Raw genomic sequence first — 27,348 nt, 5'->3', positions numbered from 1 at the left:
TGATACATTTTGTGAAAAAATTATAAAAAATATAGAGGTTATTAAAATTTGTTATATTGGAAAAAACAGATATATATTAAAGTAATTAGATACACACACAGAGCAATGCTCCATTGTGTATAATATATATTTGGTTTGAGATGTATTATTTTTATGAATGAATAAATAAAGTAAATAAAGTAAAAATTATTATGAAAATAGCTTTTTACAACTTGTAAAGGCTTTAATTAATTTTTACATGATTCTATTAAAGATATAAGTTCATTCCTTGTCAACAACAGAATGTAAACAAATTAAATTAAAAATAATATTAACGCGCAACTAAATTTTAATTGCGCGTACTAATCGCAAAACATAATCGCATCTGAATATATAATACGGCCTTTACGCTTATCCAAACGTCATACGTCATATGTCATCAAACCCACGCTCACCGCTCACCATCATTTATGTGGTGAATGAGGAATTGAGGGAAGAGTTTTGTGTGGTCTTTAGAAAGTTTTCATATTTTTTGCCTTTTTAATTCTTATAATTGGCTTACACTTTATTTACTCCAGAAATCGTCGAATATAAAGCGTGACCGATATAATTTGACTTATTATAACTGGTTAGTGGTTACAGCCATAAAAGGATCCTCACTGAAGTATATCCTCAATAAGTTAGAAGTAAAAGTACCCCCAATTCCTTCAATTTAAGAACTTAGACTGACAAGGCTTCTGTTTTATCATATATAATGGCCGACAGCGACGACGAATACGATAGAAAACGCAGGGATAAATTTAGAGGTGAAAGGGCTGAGGCTAGTTACCGTGGGGCAGAAAGGTCTACTAGGGCCAGGGATGATTGGCCTGAAAGGTAATAACTGTGAGATCTAGATTAAATAGATGTAATCTAATGTTTCAAGAGTGAGTACGTTAAGGGTCAGGGTGTTTTAATAGAGCGAAAAGCAGCTTTGTGCAAATGGTTTCCATTTTGCAAAGATTGGTGTAATATTTATATTTTCCACTGATATAGTAGTAGTAGTTTTTTTTTTATTTGACAACATTTTTGGTACATAATTGAATCAAATAACATCTCAATAAAAAGAATAATATAAATAAAATACTTATTAAGCCTAAACTAAAGAAGTTTCTTTCAAGGGATTTCACGTGTCAGACCATTTGTTTCGGAAAATTTAAATTAAGGCTTCTTGTTATGTGATTAAGATTAGGTATAAAGTGAGTGAACAGATGGAAAGTTTTAAACAAAAATGTGATCCATTCAAATATATAAATAAAGGCAAAAGAAAGAAACTACTTTTCTCTAGCTTGAATTTACCTGGACATGATTCAATTGGTGCCCTTCCCAAAATGTCCCTAATTATTGGTTTTTGGGACTGCCAAAATGCTTGTTGGTTCTGATGTGACTATTACTAAAGTTTTGCTTGTAGAATTTTACGAAATTACACATAAGCAGTGTATTGCTTTTCTCTGTGAATCAGGATCAAAATCTTGGAGTAATATTTGATAAGAATATTTGATAAGTCAAAACAAAACCATTAACAGTACATTTGAAACCAAAAAGCATGAATGCCTTAAATGTACTAAACTGATAATAACTAAATCCCTAATTTTATCACAACTGAACTATTCCAATGCAGTTTACTATAATTACTTAACTTGCAACTTACAACATAAGATAGAGATGGCCCAAAATGCAGAAGTTCGCTTTGTGTGCAATGTATGCAAATTTGAGCATGTAACAGCTGTTTAAAGGGTTAATAATATTTTAAAATATGACCCGCACCCTCCATTTTGCAGTGTGAGTAGGATGTATGAGCATGAAGGCCCTTGCTACTATCTGTTTGAACTCTTTACAGCTAAACAAGGCAATCTAAACAGAAATATTATAGCATTTGAAATTCCTGTCCATAAAACTACTGAATTTAGAAGTTCTTTCTCTTTTTTGACTGTACAATTATTAAATACTGATCTGTTTTACTTAATAAACAATAACTATGTTTTAACCTCTGCATCTTCCAGTGACTAGTCATTTTATACTAAATTTAAGTATAAATCATGTATTCTATAGAACAGACTTTTTGAAATTGTGATGTTTTGGGAGTATGGAAGGATGTTCTGTGAATACTATACCTGTTATGTGCATATTTGTGGAATGCTTTATAGTAAAAGCTATTATATATAGGGGTACAAAATTCAGTGCAAATACTTTAAGAGGGTACTGCTGGAGTCAAATAAGGACTTTTTTTCTATAAACATGTCTCCTAAAATGCCTCCCCCCTCAGAGCTAGGGCCCTCACAAATTGCATTGAAGAAGAAAATTGATTATTTGGAACTGCAACTACAGTAATATGTCAAATCTCCTGAAACTTTACAAAAGTCTAAACTACTAAAATTTGAGATGCTATTATTATATATTGTTGGATACATATTAATGTTTTTGTAAATAATCCTTAATAGAAAACTCAGAATTATATTCAACTCACTGAGAGATGATCGGTTCATTTCAGTAATGATTTGTAGTAAATTCAAAACCTACTAACAGCTCTATCTAAACCGCTAGTAGGTTTTGAATTTAAACATTAATTGAAAAGCTAAATAATAATGTAGTTGGTGGGTTTTGAGAAGAAATAATAATCCAGATGGGTAGAAAATGAGGTATTCCATGCATGACATTTAATAGCTATCTTTTCATTTATTTGTTATTTATTTTATTGTTCCCCTGTTAGTTAGATCGAAATTCCAAATTTGTCCTTTACTCATGTCTTTATTTAATTATAATTAGGCCATGACATACATTACAACTAAAGTCAGTTCAATTTATTTATGACATATCATGATGCCATTTTGGTCAAGATTTTTCTTGATGCCAAGTTTATTAAATTGTTGATCATAAAGATATTTCATCTTATTTGTGAGGCTATCACTACAAAATACTTTGAAGCTTAATTTTAACCTTTTTCAATTTTAATAGTCCTACTTTCTATTTTTAATCACATTTTGTTATACCAACTTTACAAAAATTATACTTTTTTTTCAGAGACAATTGGTCAAGACCAAGGCCAAGAGAATATAGACCAAGGGATAGAGGTTACTCTCCTGGAATGGAGCCAGCAGCTAAAAGGATGAGGCACGATTACTATGGAAGTGAAGGATATTATCCTCCATACAACCCATATCATCAAGCCCCTCACAGGTAGAATTTTTTGGTTTTCATTGATTATTTGTTTTGGATTGCACTGGTAGTTTTTTTAATAAATTCAGGAGCATGTATTTTTGTTTTTTTTTGTTAATAGTTTTCTTTTAGATCTCCCTTTGTTTTCTATTAAATGTCTTAAACTTCTAACATTACTAACAAAATCATTATCTTTTCCTCAGTTTTCAACGAGGTTTTTTGTTCAGAGAACCTCCAGGGGTTCAGGCCCCATCTGCTGAAGGTCAGCCACCTCCAATGATGTCCTTTAAGTCATTTTTGGCCACCCAAGATGATAATATCTCTGATAGTGACGCTATTGAGAAGTATAATGATTATAAGTTGGAGTTCCAGAGACAGCAGCTTAATGAGTTCTTTGTGGCTCATAAGGATGATGAATGGTATGTAAGAATATATAATCTGATAGGACTAGATTAATTTATAATCAAGCAATACCGTTAACTACATTTTTGGTTACAGATCAAATTATTCTTGTAAAATATTTTGTAAGCAGGGAATTGATTTGAAAAATTCTTTTTAGTACAGGGTCATTCCAAGATTGAATTTCCAATAATGAAAGTTATTAATCAATTTTTTTTTCAGGATGATTTTTCAGTTAAATACTTACAGTTAAAGAGTATTGTTACAAGTCAGAACTCACTTTTGTACAATTGTACAAAAATATATAATTAAAGTTATGCTTTTTAAAAATAAGAGGTTTCCATCTGAGTTACTGAGAGTCTCTGGACTGCTCAACATTAGGCAGCTGCACCAGCATTTTACTTTTCAATTCAAAAACATGTTTTTTTTTACCATGCCTATGATAGTTAATTTAATACCAATTCACCTTAAAAATAGACCTTTCTTCAAAATTAAGAAATATATTAATGATTAGACAATACAGATATTTGTGATAAGATATTTGTATAATCATTATCATTTATACAAGCCAATTTTTCTTTTCTGATGGGTTCTGAATATTATTGTAGCTTTTCGTAATGTATTCATTTAAATAAAATTGATATTTGTATTGAGTTAGGCACACACAAATCTTATGATTCATTGTGTCCCTGAAACAAATTTGTTAAATTATTATCCTGTAATTTTTTTTCTTGAAAATAAATTTGATTGGAATATTAACTTTAAAATCATCCTGTATTTCGCCAAATTTATATTTTGCAATGACTGTTAATTTTAACATAGGAACATGTATAGGTAAGATACCCATACGTACCCCTTTTATTATATCACCGTATTCCCATAAAATCCTTCACGATAAAAAAGTAACCCAGACCTTTCTTCTGCAGCCTGATACTGCTCAACCAAGTTGCAGAAACAAAAACACAGCAGACCGCTCTATGCGCGTTATTTAAACCGTTTAAAGTGTATTGAAAACATAGAGCGCGGTCTTTCTGGGATTTCCGTTTTTTGTAAAAAAAGGGGCCGTTGCGCGCAATGCACGGCACCCTCGCGTGCGTTTTATCATTTGACAATTTTGTCAGGGTCGCCACTTGGTGGCGGGACACAGGTGAGATCACAATCTGGTTGTAGTAAGATTAAAATGCCAAATTTAAGGTTATTAATTTTTTTTTTCTGTTTGCTTGTTGGAGCGAATGATTTTTGGGAGAAATGTGGGGTGTAAGCAAGTTAGTAGGTAATAAAAAGTCTAGAATTTACAAAATTTTCACTTTTTAATAGATTTACTCTGTTTTGCAACACATGCATAAAGACCTTTAATGAACAAAGGATATTTATTTTTTTCAACTTTTTATTACCCACATGCCTGCCACAGAGGTTCAACTTAAAAAATGCATCAATAACAAATTAGTTTTTACAATCTGAGATAAATTAAAGTTTTTTTACTGAATTTGTTTTCATTCAAAAGAAAACCCTGTTTATATTGTGGAAGAGAATATATTTGAAAATACTAACCTACAGCCCCAAATAAAGAAAATAAAAAGTGTGTGAATTGTGAACATTCAAACAAAAAATATAAAAGGAACTATAATTGCAAACATAAAGCCCCAGATATTTAATGTCCTACAAGTTTATACCATCTAGAAGTATTAAAATGTAAAATAAACTATGGGTAGAAAACAGAAAGTGTAGCTGCTTCAAACTGTTACTATAGTGGCATTTTTGTGTGAAACGGTGGAAGCTCTTCGGATCTATACAAAAAATAAGTTACATAATAGTTAACATTAGAAGTATAAAAAAAACTTTGATGAAATGTTATTATTTTTAGAGACATTCAAAGTTGTAACATGATTGATAGTTGTAACTGAATGTTTTTTCAACTTACCCAAGCAACACATGGTTTTGGTACATTTATCAGCCCTATATGGTCAAGGTATATTCATTTAATTATTGAGTATATGTATATCATATACGATTCTCAAATATTTGATGAAATTCTTGAACCTTGATTGAAGATTTGAAAATCTCTGAAAAATCACTGGTTTTCGTCCTTATTATCCGATTTAATAACGCTGTGTTTATACTAAATATTTATATATAAAATTATATCAAATTTAAATAAACAGTGTTATTAAATTTAATATTGAATATATATATTTTCTGCAAAAAACATTGTTTTTCATTAACCCATCCCAAACATTTGTTCAGTAAGAAATTATTTTGAAAAATCACCGTTTTTCGTCCATAATATTCAATCTAATAGCAGTTTTTGTATTAGATTAGTTTAGAAACCAGCTTTTATTCATGCGTATTATTATGTTGGAAAAAAAATATTTTTAAAAACAATTTCTCACTTGTAAGTTGTATGGGGTAGGGTTAAAGAAAAAAGGGTTTTTTTGCAGAAAATAATTGCCTCAGAAAAAAATGTTATTACTTCTTAGTCTATACTTTTCTCACATAACCTTAAGGTTTTCGAGTAAAACGAAAAAAAAAACGCTATTTTATTTCTCGAAAGCAATTCGTATCGCTATGAAAATTGCAGAAGTTATGCCATTTTTTATCGCAAATAAGTGGAAAGTCAGTTTTTGTCAGATAAGTCACTAAGTTTTGAAAAAAAAAAAATTTTTTTTTGGTTCTAGACAACTTTTCATTATCTAATAGGTAAAAAAATATAGTTTTTAAATTAAAACTATCAATAAAATAGAAAAAGAGATGAGAAAATTAAAAAAAAAAAAAGAAAGAGAATATAAAACATACTGTAATAATTCAAAGAAAATAATTGACTACACAAAAAACTAATCTAAGAAAAATCTAATTTTTGTAATGATTACCTCTTTAAAATAGGCCTTCAAGTATTTGGGTATTATCATCGACAATAACTTGAAATGGCATTTACATATTGCACATTTAACAAAAAAAAACTACGTTTTCTTGTTTACAAATTTTATGCCATATTTTAAACTGAAGTATGCTTGTACCAAAGTTTGGTGGAATCAATACTAAGATATGGAATATTACTCTGGGGCAGTATGTACATATAATGCAGAATAAAATACTAAAAATAATTGTTAAAAAACTAAATTTATACTCTACACAGGAAATTTATAATGAAACATATATACATATCAGAATTTAATTCTGTATTACTAATTGTCGCTTCATGCACAATCATGAAAACATCCAATAAACCATTGCGAAAGCAATATATCTAATGAAGATAAACAACTGATTCTCCCCATATGCTATAGTGACTTCAGAATGAGATCCATTAAATTTTTAGAACCAACCCAGTACAATTTAGTAAAAAGCTATATATTATGAATAATCATAAAGTTTAACTCATTGTAACCTTGTATTGTAGTTATCATGTTAAATGTTCTATTACCTCACAATTATTTAGAAAAAACTCACATTAAATTCTTTAAAGTAAGTTGAACAAAAAAAGGAAGTTGTACTCTTTTATTGTTGAATTCTTCCCACACAGATTCTTGCATCGAGGGGAATATAACTATATAATTCGGATTTTACTATTATAATAACTTCTAACTGTGTAACTATGATTTAATAAATAAAAATTCATTTGTTAGGTTAAAAAAAAGTTATCCAGTTAAATCTTTAATTGCCTTATCTACTTTTATGGCATATTTTAAGTTGACTAGGACGAATGTGTATGAACGAGTGTGAAAGGCCTTATATAGCTTTTGTCACGCTGTCTTGCTAATTTTTTCGGGTATTTGGGAATCTATTATAGGTTCAGGATTAAATATCACCCGGAAGATTCCGTTAAGAGAAAAGAAGAGCAATCTGCGTCCCTGAAGGTAACTTTTACGAATAAATGTGTAGTACCGTTTTTCTCTAAATCTCTAATAACTTTTAGCGACGTTTGGAAGTATTTATTGATCTCCTACAAAGCGGGAAAATCGAGGACACTTCCGTCGATTGCGCCCAAACTACCAGTCTTCTAAAACTGTTAGATACCGTTGTTATCAAGCTTGAAGGGGGTACAGAAGAAGATCTAGAAAGCTTGGAAAACGAATATAAAGGTAATTGTTGGGATTATTGTTGGTTGATTTTTTGCGGTATTATATTGCATGATTTTAGAAATGGAAGCGAAATATCGGGAGCAAAAAGAAAAGGAATTGGCTGCCGAAAAGGCCCGAGAAGCGAAAGCGGCCGAAGAAGCGAAGAAAAAGGAAGAAAAAGCGACCGAAGAAGTAAAAGTTAAAACGGAAAAAGATGACGATAAAGAAGCCAAGACTAACGGTGACGTCGATGATGACAAACAAGACGGAGAAATCATCGAAAACGAAGAGGATGAAAATAAAGAGGAAGCGAAAGAAGTTGCCGAGGAGAAAATGGAAGAGAGTATTGAAAAAGGAGCACTGGAAACTCAAGAAAAGGATGAAGAAAAACCCGCAGAAAAAACTGAAGAAGGTGAAGAAATTAAAGACGAGGAGATGAACGAAGCGCCGAAAGACGAGGAGCAAAAGAACGAAGAACCTCAACAAGAAGACAAACAAGAACCCGAGGAAAAGAAAGAGGAAGAGAAGCCGTCCAGAGAGAAAAAGAGAAAGAGGTCGTACTCCGGTAGCAGTAGCTCATCTTCCAGTTCAAGCAGCTCAAGCGAAGACGAGAATGACGATGAGAAGAAAGATAAGAAACAGGAGGAAAATGCTAAAGACAAGGAGGAAGAAAAGGAGGAAGAAGAAAAGCCGCAAGAAATCGAGGATGACAAGGCTAACGATAAAGACGAGGTTCAGATTATAGCGGACGATAAGCCGGAAAAACCGAGGGCATTGCATAAGACCACTTCGATATTTTTAAGGAATTTGGCACCTACGATTACTAGACAAGAGGTGGAAGCTATTTGTGCAAGGTAAGAAATCTCATTATTTTCATAATTCATAAATACCAAAAGAAATGCAAATGAAATAATTTAGAAAATAAGGCACGTGAATATTAAAATATTTTATAAAAAGCAACAACATAAAATCTACAGCATCACATAAAACATTTAATAAAAAGACGAAGGAAGCATGTTTTTTTTTGATATACAGTATCAGACAAAATTAGAGAGACTCGACTACTTACGTCTTTTATGTAAGATAAAAATGATTAAATTCCTCTTTTTGTGCTGAAGGATGTTATGTTGTTTTGAAGTAGTTTAAAAAGGCACTAAAATAAATTTAAAAAAAAAAAAACATTTCTCAAGATTTATTAGGAAAAATAAAAAAATGCAAAAAATTCTGTGCGACAAAATTAGAGAGACTTATCCTTAAAGTACATTTGTACCCTATACTAATGAAACTAACCTAATACAGTCCCTTTGTCCAGTACCCTTGATTCTGGATAACTTTTTCACATCTATTCGGCATCGATCCAATGAGATTCGAAATTACAGCCGGATCCATTGATTTCCAGGCATTCTCGATTTCTTCAAATAATTGAGCACGATTCCCGATGTTTTTAGTGCGAATCTTTTTCTCTATAATCTCCCAAAGATTTTCAATTGGGTTCAAGTCCGGCGATTGCGGTGGCCATTTTAAAACTTGAATTTTGTTAGCCAAAAACCATTCCTTCACGAGTTTGGCCGTATGTTTGGGGTCGTTATCGTGTTGGAACGCGAATCTTAGCGGCATTTCCCATTCGGCGTAAGGCAACATTACATCTTCCAGTATAGTCCGATACATAAATCTATCCATAGTGCCCTTAATTTTGTGGATAGGACCCATTCCATAACCCGAAAAACAACCCCAAACCATTAAATTGCCACCTCCGTGCTTCACAGTACCAGAAACATATTTTGGATCAAGCCTTTTGTTTGCTGGGCGATGTACGAACTGCGCTCCATCACTTCCAAAAATATTATATTTAGACTCGTCACTAAACAAAACCTTATTCCAGTCCTTAGCTGTCCAGTAACGGTGACGTGTTGCAAATAACATTCTAGCAGCTACATTTTTTTTTTGATAGATGGGGTTTTTTTTGCTGGTCTCCTTCCAGGAAGCCCCGCCTCCACTAATTGCCGCTGCACAGTCCTGGATGAAACCCCAGGCGCCTCCAATTCAGCCAAAATCTGTGTTGAAGATAGACGCGGATTATTCTGACTTCTTATTTTGACTGTCGTTTAATTCTCTTGTCCAGCAGTACTGAGGTTTTTCTCTTGCGGCCACCTCTTTTAAGGTTTGTCACTCTTCCACGGAGGTGATAATTTTTTATTGTTCTGGAAACCATTTGTTTACTGACGTTGAATTGCTCTTTTATTAATTTTTTGAAATTTTGAAGAATTTCTAAAAAGATGGTTTGTTCTAATCATTTGTATATTTGAAAAAAAGCAAACAAAGTTCATGTCCAAATAAACTCTAGGTCATGAAAGTCCTATAAGTCTTAATACTTATTATGGTTTTACAATTATTGTTATTAACGAAGATGATCTACGATATATAGTCCTAACGATGATCTCATAGAGATCGATACGTCCACCAAAATATATAAATCGATCGTCTGAAGTAGCTTTTTTAACCTATATACAATAAAAAAAAAAAGCAAACTTACAAAACCAGGTTAGGAAAAATTATTTAAATTTAAATTATAAAATATATGTTTATCTATTAAAAATGATACCTAACTATAAATATACAGAACTAAAGTCAAATATATTTGTAAAGTTAACATAAGCAAACTCAAATTTGAAGCCAATATACTAAGAAAGTAAGAAATAACAAATGTGAATAGTTGCCTGAGAATCAAATTGTAATTAAAATTTTATGACAAAAAAATTAAAAAAAAAGAATAAAATTATAACCAAAGTAACAGAAAAAACGGGAAACAATAAAAAATTACAAACTTCATACTTTATTTAATTTCTTCTTACTTACAGGTTTTGTCGTTTTTATTGTTGTAGGGTCAGCTGTCTCTTTATGCCTCATATGTTGATGAGAGATTGGTGTTAAATCGGTTTTTGTTGTAAATTATGTTGTTAAAAAAATAGTTTTGAGTAACAAATATGAAAATTAAGCTCTTAACTCAGTATCAGTAATGTTCTTGGTTAATTCTAATAAAATATTAAAAAGAAATATTTAACTTTAATATGGATAATATACCATAAGACCATAATGCCAGCCAGATTCATAATTAAAATCAGACTTTGACGTTTCTTTCTCTTATTTGTTTTTGTTGCTACCATGCTTAACATTAAAAGTAAAATAGAAACTAGAAATTCACTACAGGTAAACAAGTTAATGAAAATTGCAATATTAGTAATTCTAATATTCTAAGTTAATAGTAAAGTGAAAATTTTGTCATAAATAACAACCTTAGTTTACTAACTCACATTCCAGGTTATATTCAATTCTGAAAATTCAGTTTTATAATTTACATTTGATTTAATGGAAACGTTTGTTTTTTAACCCTTTGCACTGGTTTTATAATAGGATATATATATAAAGATAAAAGGTTTTAACATTCTGGACTTCTAACAATACCATTCAGAGATATAAATGCAAAACAATTTTGAAAGAACTACCCTCTGCTTGATAAAGAGTTAATACTCAAATAGGACAAGATCTCAAAACAGATAACATCCAAGTCCAACTTCATAAGAGCATATCTGGCTACCTGATGAATTTGCGCTGAACATTTTCAAGCCTTTGAATAGGTGATCAAATTATATTGCATAATTTATGGAAAAGCGAACTCACTAGAGGAATATATTATGTCTTCAATCCTGACACTATGTTATGACAACTCTTTGCAATATCTTTTACTAAATCCAAGAGCAGCTTTTTAGTCCTATTTATAATATACAAAGTGGCTTGTATAAAGACTAGAGCTGCATTTCAAACAAACGAAAAAAATTAGAAGATAACATATGACGAAGGATATTTTCCAATTAAGCTACTTCAGATATATTGAGCTCAACTGTAAATCATGCACACCAATAGGATGCGGATTTTCATGGCCTACGCAAGCAAAATGTGATAATTCATTTCTTGAATCCTCTTATTTCTTTCATGGTCGCTTTCATCTGTCAAACATGTACAAAATCTTACTCAAAAACTAATCAGTTTTTTCAACAAACAGTACCAACCAACTATAAAATGCTAACATCCTGGGAGGATCCTGACTGATACTACAGAGTTGAAATATGCAGTTGTTGCTTAGATTTCAAGCCTACTTAATTTTCTGGTTAGCATCAGAAAATGTACAGAATTTCATAGATTCTTCCTATTCCTAATCGTTCGTTTCCGATTTTGCCTTAAACCTGTCAAAGAAGCTGTCTCGAGAACTCTTCTTATTCACACATCTGGTCTAAGTGACTACAAGAAATACACTTCTAACGGCATGATATACATGATATGGCATAATATACACACTTACCCCGTGTGTGTATATTATGCCATATCATAACTCTCATAAATTTTCACACCTACCCCACAAGAAAGAACAGTAATCTTGTACCTGACTTTGGTCATCTGGAAAGATTCAGAACTGGTTCAAAATATTTAGCATTAAAATTATTTAATTGCGTACCAGCTAGAATTAAAGCTCTTAACTTTAATCAGTTCAAAGAACAAATCAAGAGGTATCTTGTAGGTGGCGCCTGTTTCATTTCAGGAGTACCTCGGATCCAGTTTTAACCTGTAATGCCGTTTTATTACCGCTTTTTTTTTGTAGTTTTCAAAATTTGTTTTAAATATTCACCAATATTGCATAATTTTATTCGTGTCATTTCATATATTTAATTGAATTTGACTTGTATACGTACTAAATTTATATATATTATACCAATAAATTATATATCTATCTATAAAGAATGGTCTCTAGTTTTCAAAACAGTTTTGTAATAATCAGTTCATGTTCATCATTCTGTTAAGCTTTGTCTGCTAAGTTGGGCACTAATACGCGTCTCTCCTCTACCAAGAGCGATTCCGGTTTTTGCTTTTTTGCTCCTTCTTTTTGGGTTTTTTTTTTGGCTTCAGCGGGGTCCGGGGCAAATGAACCTACTTGCTCCGCCTCTGTGCGCCACTGGTGTTAAACCATAAAAAGAAGGTTGAAAATGTGCCTTCGGTAAAACGAGGCCTTTTGAAACGTTTTAGAAACGATACACTATAAACTGAGGTATTACAATGGACAGGGTGGCCATTTTATTACGGGTCTATACCTTTTCTCAAAATCTACAGGGTGTGCAAAAAAAATTCTTATAGAAGTGTTTTCGTTTTAAGCGACTTTTTTAATTATTTGGGTTTTATCAATTAATCAGGGTGTTCAAAAAGTGCTGCACCGACTTTAACACCAGAATTTTAAATGAAACACTCCGTATATTTTTATATTTTTAGGTGCCTTGGGAGAAATAAAGGTAACTTTCATAAGAACTAACTATCCGAATTTTGTGTAGTTTAGACAGAAATTTAGGTTTTATTTTTTTTTATCAAATTTATGTCCTCGCGATACAGTGTTTTGTAATGCTGGTAATTAAAACTTTTTAATAAAATTCCTACCACGATTTAAGAAGACTACCTCCTATTGATCGACGGTGACCAGGTATTTTACATTAATAAGAAATATTTTTAAATTTTCAATTCGTAATATTTCATTTTTTTACAATGGAATACCCTGTACTTTGTATAGTACTTTTAAAAGGAGCAAAAAAAGCCATTCATTGGAATATGTTTTATTTGAGTGATATAATTTCAACTCTCTACAATACTATACGCTCTTTGAACAAATTTTGCATCTTCTTTGTCTGAGAATTTTTTTACTATTCCATGCACTTAAGTGCATTTAACTTTGCACATAACCCTCTAACAAAAGGAGGGAGAGAAAGTTTGTTTAAACTGTCGCGAAGAATTTTTAAGTTTTTTCGTCTGGAAAGATCCAGAAATGGTGCAAGATATTTAGCACTAAATTCATTTAATTGCGTACCAGCTAGAATTTAAGCTCTTAACTTTAATCAGTTCAAAAAACAAATCAAAAGGTATTTTGTGCATGGTGCCTTCTTATTTGAGGATTACCTCAGATCCAGTTTTCACCTGTAGTTTCATTACCTTTTTTTTGTAGTTTTTAAATTTTATTTGAAATATGTTTAATGGAATTTGACTTGTATAAGTACTGAATTTGTATATATTATACCAATATCTATCTATCTTCAGTTTGGATATCTACTTGTGATGACGAACGTTAAGTACAACTGAGCATTGTCATTACAAAACCCATAAATAAAATGAATGCCTTCATTTGTCTTATTACTAAAAACTCGAGGAGGAATGTAGATCACTGAAACCTTGAAAATAATACGCCGAACAACAAAACTTTGAACCAAAAGAGAATAATGATGGTTTTCTATAAAATAGATGAGAAAACTCAGGTCGAAACTCTTTGAATTATAAAAGTTTGCAGAATGCAGACTGTTTCTTAAAGAACTTTATGATTTTGTTCTTTTTTTATTAAAACTATCTACTACTAACTAAGATTCTCCCACTTAGTTAATTTAGCAAACCAATGTTATTTTCGATCCTGTAGTATGTTATGAAAATTCGTGTATTAAAACCTGAGACACCAATATTCATGAAACTGTTGGGTGTAGCCTTGAATTTCGATTTCTATAGTATCATCTAAGGGGATTCTCTGTGATTTTTAGTAACTTTATTTAATTTTTAACCTTTATAGCTTCAGTTTTTTATGTTAAAAACTTGTCTATAGATACGACGGTTTTCTTCGTGTGGCCCTCGCAGATCCGCAGCCCGAACGGCGTTGGTTGCGTCGCGGTTGGGTCACCTTTAAAAGGGACGCTAACATCAAAGAGATCTGTTGGAACTTAAATAACATCCGTTTGCGCGAGTGCGAACTCGGTGCTATCGTTAATCGTGATCTGAGCAGGCGTATTAGGCCCGTGAACGGTATCGTGGCCCACAAACAAGTGGTCAGAAGCGATATCAGGATCGCTGCTAAGGTTACGTTAAATTTGGACGCGAAGGTAAGATGTTTCCTATTAGATAAGAGTAAAGATATTATTAGATTTCTTTAGGAAAGCTATAGTAACTGTAGTAAGTAGCTAAGTAGACTTACTGTCATTGTAACCAAAGTAGTAAAATTAAACGTAATATAAAACCTTAATTTTTTAACATTCGTGGCATAAGTTGAAAAAAGAAGGTGATAGGGAAGGTCGAACATCGAGAACATTATGCTATTAAACACATTGTAATTGCTTTCTTTTCTCATTTTATGATTCAATTCCCTGCCTTTTTTTGTTAATTTTCGAACAGATTCCTCTATTTGATAATCAGTCGATTAATTTTATTATAAATTAAGCAATATCATTATAAATACAAATCAATTTCAAATATTCCTATCGGCGTTATCGTCTGGATGGAGTTGATCAATTTTAAAAGCCGGATTAAATTAGTAAATGTTGACATTTTCAATCGATATTGGTACAGCATTGTGAGGCTCAATTACTAGAAGAACATCTAGTAATTATTTTAATAAATTAATATCTTTTCAATTAATCCTTTTAAACTCTTAGTATGTTTTCGCATTTTTCACAGTGTAGCCTGAGACAACTTCCATGTCTGGAGACATGTGAAATTTACACAATGTTTTAGAATAAGATGCCGGTTTTAGGAAGTGAATTCTTAGGGTACCAAAAAAAATTATCCAATAATTTTTAGCAACTAGAGCGTGCTACATTTTTAACAAAACATTTTTTTTTGTAAAAAAGTTAGTGGCCTAAAAACCAGTGGCCTCTACCGGATGTGTACTAAATAGATTATGTACACGGCTTGTTCTTAAAGTAAAAATTAATATTAAAATCCTCATTTATTTTAGAGCCAGTTTGATTTCTTAGTTATTTTCTATGCACTTTTAATAAAAACTAATTTTCTATTCTCACCAGTCGCGTCCACGTAGGCGTGACATTGAATGTTAAAAATCGCCAGGATTCTGACTAATTTATTCGTGTCATATATACATCAATTTACACAGATCATAAAACTACTACAGAATTTTCTACAGTAATAAAAAGTTTGTTTAAAATAATTCTAAAATTTTTACAAGATTGATACAATAAAAATTATTACTATATTTTATGTATACAAGACAAGATAATTTCACAGACAACATATAAAGTATTAAAATAGTAAAATAGAAGGCGGACATTTTTATACGGAACGACAGTGATGAAATTTAAGATATTAAAACTACAACATTTTAAAATCTGAGTCACAAAATTCCCCAAGTGTATAGAACACATTCCTTATTAAATATTCTAAATGAAGGTGGTAAAGCATTTTAAAATTTTATCACACAGTATCCAATGCCATCCTGACACCTTCTTAGACGCCGATACAAAGGTATGAGCTTTTGATGTTCTCTAGTGTGGTAATAATGAATCCTTATTGCTCCTGAACACACTTTCGTTATTTTTAACATACATGAGATACTCTAATAGATAAATGGATGGTTTTGTCAGTAGATTCAAACTAACAAACGCCTGACGACAATCATCCCTATACCCTAACCCATGCATCAATCTTACAGTCCTTCTTTTCAGACCAAACATGTTTTCAAAAAACTGAAAAAGAATTAATTAAAACGGGGAAAATACATTTTTAGAAATAGTGTAGCTTAGGCTTTTACTTGGACAATTTGAAAATGTTACTAAAGGATTCAAAAATATTAAATAATTGTAAAATATTTATTAAATTAAATTGAAATATTAAAATTCCGGACGAAAGCCAGGTCTCAGAAACTAACTGCAAACCATAAATTTCTATTCACATTCATAAAACAATAAATTATGAACTTAAAGTTTGGCCATCATTTTACGTTTGTTTCGTATCGTTGACACATGAAAAAGTCAAATTGTACATTAAAGACAACATTACTATCAATATGGCAGTCAATGTGTAGAGTCTTAAATGACATAACATCACAGGCAAGAATCATACAACCAGGAGGTTAAATGAAAGTCAATGTTTAGCACTGAAGCAGTAGCTAGTCCAACTATTTATTTAAAATAAGAATGTTTTAAAAGATTTCATAGAGGTATTGAAACTTAACAAATTAATGGAGCGTTCGTCATTGTTTAAAGTTAAATTCAGCACCTACAAGTTGTGTAATATGCCTATTTCACAGTTTTAAATCCAATTTGTGTCAAATGAACTTAAAGGTGGAGCTTAAAAAAAACCTTTGAAAAATTAAATTGGAATGGAATTAAGGATATGGTATAAAATATAGAAAAGGGTATTTCAAATAATATTAAAAATCATTATCATTAGTTTTTGAGTCCTATATTGCCTAAAGCACTTAGTGAAGAAAACTATTGTGATACTTTACTATATTGTTCATCCAATTAGATAATTATCGACCCATTGCTGTCATAAAGACTATTAGTAAGGTTTTAGAAAAATGCATATGGGCGAGGTTACATTGGGTTACACGAAGGCGACAAATATTTTATTAGTGGTAAAAAGTTGGTTTGATCTCAGCCTAATTTTCCTAAATACAGAGTAATTTTCGTAAATACTAGTGACTAAAGCTACATCAGCCCAAATTCGAATAATAAAAATACATACATTTACAAATAGTGACCAATAAAATTGCGACTGCAACGATATTCAGGCTATTAATTGAATTAAATCTTTGGATTTTTTTATTAACATATGGGGTAAGATTCTTATGTTGATTACATCAGTGGAAAACTGGAAAAGTTGCTGACAAATTTTACCTTGAAAGAACAAAAATGGATAAAAAAATTATTACAAATATCTACAAAGCTTTAGTAGAATCTACAGGGTGATTTTTAAGTTGATACTTTTTTTTTTTAACTGTATATGGAACTCGGTAAAATAAACATGTTTTTCAAATAACTTTATTCAAAAAACCGAAAAATAAAAAAATGGCATTGCCAAAATGTTATAAAATGAGTCCAATACGGTCCTCTCTAATTTAAATAAGTTGTTCAAAGTTGTCACCATTAACTTCAACACAACGATTTGCTCGACGTAACCACTGTTCCGTAACGGCACGCAATAGAGAAATCGGTTTTTGTCTAACTGTCGCCGCAGCCTGCTCAATACGTGCTATTAGTTCTTCTTGTGCGTCGATAAGCGTCTGGAAAACTAAACTTTTCATATACCCCCACAAAAAAAGTCGCACACTTCTCGTCTAAAATGGGCAGGTGCTCCATCCTGCAGGAGCCACATAGCTTGCCTGATATTCAGTGGCACGTCTTCTAAGAGAACAGGCAGATTATTTTGCAAAAAGTCCAAATAAACATCGCCCGTCAAACGGTCTGGTAAGATAAATGGTCCAACAAGTATCCCATTCAGAATTCCTGCCCACACATTAGCAGAAAAGCGGTGTTGAAAATTGGTTCTGCGAATTGCATGGGGATTATCAACAGATCAAACATGCGTATTTCGAAAATTGTTAATTCCGTTTCGGGTGAATGTTGCCTCGTCCATGCCTAAAATTTTGTTCGAAAAATGTTGATCATTTTCATGTTATTGTAGGAACCATTCCCAAACTGAACTCTGCGGGGGAAGTCTTTAGGCAGTAGCGCTTGGACACGTTGAACGTGAAAAGGATTAAATTGATTCTCGCGCAATGTTGTCCATACTTTTGTTTGACTTAATCCGACCTGCCCTGCAACAACTCGAGTACTTGTTGTTGGATCTTCTTCGATGAGATTTAAAATTTGTTCTTTCCTATGAACATTTTCAGGTCTCCTTCCTCTTCCTGCATGCCCTCCACGATGTTCCCGTAAATCGCCAGTATCCCTAGCCCGTTGAATAAGATTTATGAAACTTCTGGGTGTAGGATGATTCCGTAAAGGAAAGCGGTCTGCGTATAATACCGAAGCAGCAGCAACACTTTGAAGACCCTCTCCATTAATAAGCAACATATCCACAAGTTCATTGTTTTCATAACGATGTGCCATTTTTAGGATTTGCAAATTTAAAATTAACAACAATAAACCAAAAGTGTCTAAGACTAACTGATCGGTACAATGCGTGATCGATAATACAAAAATTCGAGCAAAAACTAAACATAAACAGACGATGAAAAACAAACCCATATTCACATTTTTTATTCTGTATGTCCCTTGTTTTTGAGTGTCGAAAAAAATGTATATTTTACCGAGTTCTATACACAGTTAAAAAAAAGTATCAACTTAAAAATCACCCTGTATGTTAACATATGGAATATAGGATATACAACTATCTTAGCTCCGTTAGTAATTACTCAGAAAGCTGTATTAAAATTTGGTTTATTTAAATTTATTTAAAAATAACCATTTTTCCACAAAAAACTTATAGCATACATCATTGAATATAAAAATAGCCTATACTTAGATTGGTGTACAATCTAGAAGCGTCGACTATATTTTATTATAAAATATGCATAACCTCTGAACTGTAGATAATTGTCAAAGATTCCTGTAGGTTTTTTAATTTTTTTATATTTGAAAGCATCACTTTGTGGTTTGAAATCTTTAGTTTCATATCTCCTTATACATTCCAATTTTTTAATGTTAAATAATATATTGATCATTTCACGCGAATTTCAGGGAACTGTGAATAAATATATATTTTTTTAAAACTCTATTGGTTTTAGCCTACCATCATATACAAAAAAGTTAATTTCTAGAAATTGTGTTGCTAGATGTCTTTTAAGCACTGCTTGCTAATTGTTAAATCATGCTGTGCTTGATTTTTTTAATGTAGATATAAACTGTAAGGATATACACGCTTTCCCTGCGCCAGCTATAAAATGCCATACATTTATTATGATTATAAAACAAACCAGTGAACATTTTCCAAATTAATATCCAAAATAAGAAATTCTTCTTGGAATGACTCAAGTACTGGCTGAATTTAGATCAACTGTTATAAACAGTAGATGTTGGACGAAAAAAAAATTAAGAAATCAAATTGGCCCCAAAATAAATAAAGTGTATTTAATATAACCATTACACTACTGGTTAACTTTTCTAGAAAATATTCTATTGATGCCTAAAAAGAGTTTGCTAATATTCATAGAAATATTAAGTAAAAGTTATTAAAGATTTTAAACTTGATAGATTTTAAAAATTAAGATGTTTCAGTCATGGGTTTATTCAACTTTTCTTTTTTAAGTGACTCTAAGAATTCAGCCACCTAACAACTAGCATCTTATTCTAAAACACCTTGTTATATTTCACATGTCTGACTAAGATACTTCAGAAGTTGTCTTAGGCCAGTTTATTGCAAAAATGCGGAAAAAACAGGAACCCTTACTTAAAATCACTCCTCCAGTAAGTCTTCAACAGCTAAAATTCAACTTTTTAGGCTGGTTTATGGGTAGACGAGTCAGAAAAATCAGACAAATCTCAACAAACATTTGGTTTGGTCAGCAATAATCCGGTTTTACACAACATCACCGACTATCTTATCGAAGAGGCCAGCGCCGAGGAGGAAGAGCTTCTGGGCCTACAACCCTCCTCTGAAAATCAGGAATCCGTTACTACCGTGGATAGAGATGAAAACCTTATTAAGGTAAATAGCTACACAAATTAACGGTTTAGAAGAACTATAAGAGCTTTTTTTGTTTAGGTCTTGGATCGTATTATTTTGTACCTAAGGGTAGTACATTCGGTAGATTATTATAATCATTGTGAGTATCCTAACGAGGACGAGATGCCCAACAGATGTGGAATTTTGCATGCGCGGGGTCCCCCTCCAACTTCGAAGGTTTGATTTTTTTCTTTTTTTCTTTGATGAATAGGGTGTGAACCTGTTTTTAATTTAGACCGACATGACTCAATTTATTGGCGCCCCGATAGAAACGAAAATGGCCAATTTCTTACCGGAAAAACCGACCGAAGAGAAAGACAAGAACGAAGCCAAACTTATCGCGATGGCTCTAAAGGATGTGGATACAGAAGTTGACAAGTTTGTGCAAGCAAACACTAGGGAATTGGCAAAAGATAAGTGGTTGTGTCCATTATCCGGGAAGAAGTTTAAAGGTAGACAGCATATGATAATTATTGTAAATATCGGTCATTAATTTTTCGTTTTTAGGACCCGATTTTGTGCGCAAACACATATTTAACAAACACGGCGAGAAAATCGAGGAGGTTAAGAAGGAGGTCGAGTTCTTCAATAATTATCTGAAAGATCACAAGAGGCCGATGCTGGAGCCTCCCACGCAGCCAAAAAGGGAAGAGCAGCCCACTTTTCAACATCCAGGGCAAGTAAAACTATATTGAAAGCTTATAATATTCTTATTGGGTATAAGCGTTAGCACGTATTGCACAGGATGTTCCAATAATATCATGTCAAAAAATGCATTTTAACACATGGATAGGTGAGGGTCACTTCGACACACAAGTCTTTCCTCTGTAGACTACTTGATTTATATTAAGTTTCAGAATTTATAGAGCAATTAAACCTTATTGGGTATGAAAAAAGACTCAAGGGTGACCTACTAATAAATGAAAAATTTTCGTAGTCTGGCATTCGTGTCATCGCAAAATTCTTTCTAATCTAATATTAATTACCTATTCTATAATTACAGAATCTCTGTACATATTTTGCTACTAATTTGTAGTTTCATCAGGGCGGCTATTCTGTAATTTTGGAGGAAGTGACACTTCCTCCTGAGAGAAGGGATCTCACATCACGTTCCTCTCCCTAGGTATAAAAATTAGTATTCTGTAATAGCAGTGACCGTGTGGTGAACGATCATCACGATCATGTAATTCTTACAGCGTTGCCAGATTCTCGACCAATAGAATACGCGCGCTCATACGTTCGACGCGCCGCTGACCTGACAAGGATTTTGACATTTGACGTACCGGATGCCGCGTATTTATTATTTATTTTTTTGGACAACGGATTAAAAGACATTAATAATTGTCTGTGTTAGTGTTACCACTTTAATAAATTAGAAATTAGATAGAAGTAGTCTGTGGTATTAAAATGGCAGAGTGTAATCGATCGACATGACCAATGGACAAAAAAAAATTTTGAGTGGATGAAAAAACACCCACAGCTACAAAGTGGACTATTTTCAAATAGTTTTACAAAGAAAGACGCCCAAAACTTGTGGGAAAACATCACTGTAACGCTAAAGGAAAACTTGGAAGCAATGGCGAAAAGTAGGTGAAACATTAGGGTAAAAAGCTTGCATATATGGAGTTACCACTTCAATTATATCACGGGCAAGTTCTTTGTTTACCCTGAATCTTTTTATAAAAGCTTGGTCAGTTAATGATGCAAAGGGATCAATCCTTTGGAAAACTAGCCTTTCTCCTTCCAAATCTTCTTCAGCATCACGGAGGTTCCCCAATACCTTAAATTTAGTTACAGAAAAGTTCCATAAGAATAGTGATTTTCTGCAAATTAATAAACAATAATGTTACCTAATATTAATACCTACCTCATTAGCGATTAGCAGCTCAGCAAAATCCATATTATGGTTATTATTATACCCGATAATAATAATCGGAGGGATTTTTTTATAATCAGAACCAAACAAAACAACGCTATTTTTTTTTTGATTTTCATCGCCCACGCGTCTTTCTGTCACCTGTCTGGGAAGTTAGCTTAGGATACCCTTCTCCCTCACAATTTCGCAGTAGAAGTGTGATCACGCATTTTTCACACAATGTGAGCGCTCCCCTGTTTACAGAATAAACTTTTAGTAATTTTCGAGTGAGCTTCGCCCACTTCTCGTGTGAATGTTGTTTCACGCGTTTACAGAATAGCCGTCCAGGAGGAAAGCTAAAAACAAATTCACACACTATTAAAATGTCCAAATGGTTAAACCAACAATTACATATTGAAAAAATAACACAATTATATTGAAAATCAATAAAATACTTTTGGAAATAAGTTTAAGGATTAAAAGAGACATATACAGTGACCGCCTAATGTTCCGCATAAATTCGATAAAAATTAGAGACATGATTTTTTGAGAAAATGCTCGGACCCGTCGATTTTTATTTTAAGTTGCGCATTATTTCACATAAATTTTTGTATACAGGGTGGAACAAAAAAAAAAAGATATGACGTCATCGGTCATTTTTTTTAATGGAATGCTATATTTTTTATTGCATTTATGAAATATAGGTGAAATTCCAAGCAAGTTTCGTATAACACACCTTATCTCAAAACTCAACTGTTTCCGAAATATTTACATTTAAATAACAAGAAAACAAATAAGTACGTTTAATTAAAAATTAAGGTAAAATCGAGGATAAAAATTATGTTATAAACACTGCCAATTATTTCTATTTCCCAGGTTGCACTTGTAAAGAATCTCCATTTTCGAATGTCACTGTCAGTCCGAAAATTAATAGTTTTTATCAGAATAAATTATGGGTAATTTAACAGAAACCCAACGAATTGAAATTTTGATGATGCTAGGGTACGGGGATCGAGTGCGCACGCAAAAAGAAGTAAGTGAACTGTTGAATGCCAAATACCCAAACCATCCTATTTCTCAGTCAACAGTTGGTAGAATAGAGCACAAATTCATAACTTCAGGTTATGTTAGGGATTTGCCAAGATTAGGTCGTCCAAAAATTTCTGAAGAAACAAAATTAAACGTTCTGCTCTCCGTCGAAGAAAATGCAACTTCACAAATTTCAGTTGATAATAATATAGCCGGAACGTCAGTAAGGCGCATCTTAAAAGCAAATGAATACCAACCTTATAAAATTAGACTAATACACGAATTAAACGAGGACGATCCTGATGGAAGAAACCAATTTTGCGAGCAAATGATGAACATTCGCAATAATAACCGTCAGTTTGTGTTACGAGTTTTGTTGTCGGATGAAGCAACTTTTTGTTTAAAAGGTGTCGTAAATCGGCAAAATTGTCGGTACTGGTCAGTGTCAAATCCACACTGGGCAACTGAGGCTCATACACAGTACCGTAAATCTATTAATGTTTGGGCTGGTATCGTGGAAAATAAAGTAATAGGGCCATACTTTTTCGAAGAAAACGTAACAGGACAACGCTATTTGAATTTTCTTCAAGAAGATCTTATCCCTGCTTTGGCTGCCCTATACCCAGACGAACAAGACCCTGCTGTCCCGACAGATAATGGTTTCAGCAAGACCTCGCACCTCCACATTTATTTCGAGATGTTCGTAATTACTTGGATACAGTGTTTCCAGGAAGATGGATAGGACGAAGAGGGTCAATAGAGTGGCCGGCCAGGTCACCAGACCTAATTCCCTGCGACTATTTTCTATGGGGGTACCTGAAAAGTAAAGTTTATATTGAGAAGCCAAACAACGTAGAAGATTTGAAAAATAGAATTAGATATGAAATTAGACGTATATCACCCGAAATAATTGAAAGTGTTTTACATGAGTTTGTAAACCGTCTTGCTTTCTGATGTAGGCAAAAAGGCATTGCCTACCCTAGCAATATTTGTAAAATTAGAGAAATAAATTACAATATAATATTCACTTCTTCCTTTTATCAAAAATATCAAATATCATTTTCATCGGCATTATAAAGCAAACGCAAACATTTCCAGGAATCCAAAATAGTGCAATCTTGCTTTTAAGCGCACTTGCTATTCCCCATGTAGGTGACCCATATGCGGGCTTCGTAAGGTGGACATTGCCTTGATATGAAAAATATATGGAGATGCGAAGGCAGCACCTATTATAGCGCTTATACGCGACAAGCGAACGAAATTAATTAAATTAGATTTTGTTCTAAAAAATTACCACGTGTAGTACAGACTCGATGGGCCCATAACTCGTAATTTTCAGTGAACTTTTTAATTTGAAAAACCTATTTAATGATATGCTTGAAAATCAATCAAACTGGGATGGTGAGAATCTTTCGGCAGCTAGAATGTATTTATTGACACTAGAAGATTTTGAATTCAATTATTTTTTGGAAATTTTCAATCAAATATTTGTTCAGACGGATGTACTGTATAATATTATACAGTCGAAACTATCTGATATTGGCTATTGTATTAAAAAAAATGAGAGTTTCAAAGCATTTTTGGAGAATTTCTTCATAGAATTCGAAAAAATATATAGTAAATGTGCGAATGCTTATGGCGAACCTCGAAGAAAACGAAATATGGATGATGTTAAAACGCATTACAGGCGAATTTTCAGAGAAATAGTTGACAACATCAAAAGCGAAATTGATGATCGCTACAGGGAAATTAGACTATTAGATTTTTTCCGCCTTTTGGATTCTAATTGTTTCGAAACTTTTAGAAATAAATTTCCAGATGAAATATTCAATGGATTAAAATACGGACAAAAGTTTGATTTTGAGAGATTGAAAAATGAGCTTAATTGTTTGTATTCATTATAAGAATTCAAAGGCATGGATGCTTATGAAGTCATACGTTTTTGCCAGGAAAAAAATGTGCGAAGTGTTCCCTCAATTAATCAAATTAGCAAAATTAATCGTAACAATACCCGCTAGCTCGGCATCTGCAGAACGTTCATTCTCTGGATTAAAACGCATCCACACGTATTTACGTAATACTCAAGGACAAGAACGGCTTAGGAGTTTATCAATAATTTCCTTGGAGAAAGAACTTTTGCTAGATTTAAAACGTAAGTCGACTTTTTATGACGATGTTGTCAATGCATTTTTGGTGAAAAATCATCGTATTGAACTAATTTATTAAAAATTATTGTTTCTGTTTCTCATTTAGTCAGACATTTTTAAATAAATTTGTGTAAATAAAGACAATGTTCCACTTCATCAAGAAAATGATTCTTCTCGACGATTTTCTAATGGTAAGTACATTAAAAAAAATTATGCTACCTTATTGCCTAGTGCCTACCCTACTCTTAATGCCACTGCACGCCACTGGTAAATGGAGATCAGTTTGAACACTTGATACATTAATAAGAGTTTTCACAGTTTATAACATTTTATCCTCCATTTTATCTTAATTTGTAAATAGACGTACTTACTTGCTTTCTTGTTATTTAAATGTTAAAATATTTCGGAAACATAAAAATATTTTGAGTTTTGAGATAAGGTGTGTTATACAAAACTTGCTTGAAATTTCGCCTATATATCATAAATGCAATAAAAAATATAGCATTCCGTTTAAAAAAATGACCGATGACGTCATTTTTTTTTTCTTCCACCCTGTATACAAAAATTTATGTGAAATAATGCGCAACTTAAAATAAAAATCGACGGGTCCGAGCGTTTTCTCAAAAAATCATTTCTCTAATTTTTATCGAATTTATGCGGAACTTTAGGCGGTCACTGTATATGTTACCGCTAATATCCTAAATTCGCTAATATGCATAATAACTACATATATTGGGAAGTTATTATGTCACATAATTACAAATATTATGTGTTAACACTAAAACCATCGGTTATTATGCAAAATAACGGCGCGTATCAGGAATTATCGATAACTACTAAAATCATCAGTTATTATGCATATTCACTGTCCAAATTAGAAATTATGTGTACATACTGAAACTATCAATATCACCTTTTAACATTTTTTATGTTTTATTAAGTGACTTTTATAAAGGTGATTTCTGGTATATTCATATTTAACGGTTTATAGTAGCTAGTAAAATAAATGACTATTCACTCCGTATAAATAAAATTATGTTTATTCATGTACAAAATGGATACATATAAATATAAAACAAAAATAATATTAATAAACCGTTCACTTTTGAAGTGGTTTATTCACTTCTGAAAAAAAAGCCTGTAGATACTCAATTTCTCTTAATTTTTTCTCCTGGATGCAATTTCTCTCTTCTCGTCACATTTTTTTAAAAATTTAGAACTAAATACAGAATGTTAAAAATTCAATCATTATTACCTACGCATATTAGATAAATAAATTTTCTGTCTATCCGATTTATAAATCCATTCCTTTAAATAGTCTCATCTTCGTAGTATATTTAATATGATTTGGAATTATATTTTATAACTTAGGTGCTAGAGATATTATATTATTGGCTCCAATGACTTTATGTGATCTCCGTATTATACATTTTTTATAACATTATTTCTTGTCCTGTGTGGATGTTGGTAATATTCTATGTTTTTTTTCCTTGAAATATTCTAGTAGCCATTTTATGACAAAATAATGATCTTATGTTTAAGAAAACTGATTTTTTAAGTAGTTTTTAGTTCGGATATCTCATAATTTATTAAATATTACTTTTATTACCGATTTTTATAAGGAATATAAGTGTAGACAGGTTATATCCATTTACACTTCTATAGGAGTATAGGAATGATAAAAAGTAGATAATATTTTAAAAATTAAAGGAACAATGTGACATGATATATGAATTTGAATTTTTGTTGTAGGTATGGTGGGTACGGTGGCGGTTACGGGGGTAGACCTCAGCCTTATTATAATCAAGGATTCCCGCAAAGGGCACGGGGTTATGCTCCCCGAGGAAGGTAAGGGCATTATAATCCCTTCGAATGAACACTGATTATTCTTCTTTATTCATTAGACGATTTTTTTAGGGGTCCGTCCGATTTTGGCAGACCAATTATCCACTACAGGGATCTGGATGCTCCCAGAGAACCAGAAGAGTTCATATAATTGCCAAGTCTAACGGATTTTCGTAATATTATGTATGTTGTATGTCATTCGCCAACCTAAGTTTTCTTGTGAAAATTGTTTTCCATGTTTTAGTTTTGTAGTTGTACGTATAAATAGTACGTAATAGAGAAATATAGAAAAAGATATTCTAAATAA

The 27,348-nt window shown here is 32.1% G+C and overlaps 1 protein-coding gene across 2 annotated transcripts; it reads left to right on the top strand.

Annotated features, from left to right (window-relative positions):
- The first annotated feature begins 435 nt into the window (after positions 1-435).
- On the top strand, positions 436-27,348 carry LOC126739368 (serrate RNA effector molecule homolog). 2 transcript variants are annotated; one of them, XM_050445016.1, is made up of 13 exons: positions 436-855; positions 3,040-3,195; positions 3,402-3,593; positions 7,361-7,427; positions 7,487-7,652; positions 7,711-8,485; positions 14,311-14,584; positions 19,941-20,147; positions 20,205-20,342; positions 20,401-20,617; positions 20,673-20,841; positions 26,949-27,044; positions 27,114-27,348. In XM_050445016.1, the coding sequence occupies exons 1-13, from the start codon at positions 734-736 to the stop codon at positions 27,190-27,192; spliced, it is 2,658 nt and encodes an 885-aa protein (XP_050300973.1). In that variant the 5' UTR covers positions 436-733; the 3' UTR covers positions 27,193-27,348. The 2 variants fall into 2 exon arrangements, with proteins under 2 accessions (XP_050300973.1, XP_050300972.1); XM_050445015.1 differs by having other exon boundaries at positions 3,378-3,593.

The sequence above is a fragment of the Anthonomus grandis genome, chromosome 8 (assembly GCF_022605725.1).
Source record: "Anthonomus grandis grandis chromosome 8, icAntGran1.3, whole genome shotgun sequence".
Taxonomy (NCBI): Eukaryota; Metazoa; Arthropoda; class Insecta; order Coleoptera; family Curculionidae; genus Anthonomus; species Anthonomus grandis.
The sequence above is the reverse complement of the archived record's forward strand: the minus strand, read 5'-3'. Positions and strand labels throughout refer to the sequence as shown.

Coding starts and splice junctions, on each gene's coding strand:
- LOC126739368 (XM_050445015.1), top strand. CDS start 734: ATGGCCGACAGCGACGACGAATACGATAGAAAACGCAGGGATAAATTT. Junction 7,653..7,710: donor CTTGGAAAACGAATATAAAG/GTAATTGTTGGG, acceptor GCATGATTTTAG/AAATGGAAGCGAAATATCGG. Junction 27,045..27,113: donor GGTTATGCTCCCCGAGGAAG/GTAAGGGCATTA, acceptor CGATTTTTTTAG/GGGTCCGTCCGATTTTGGCA.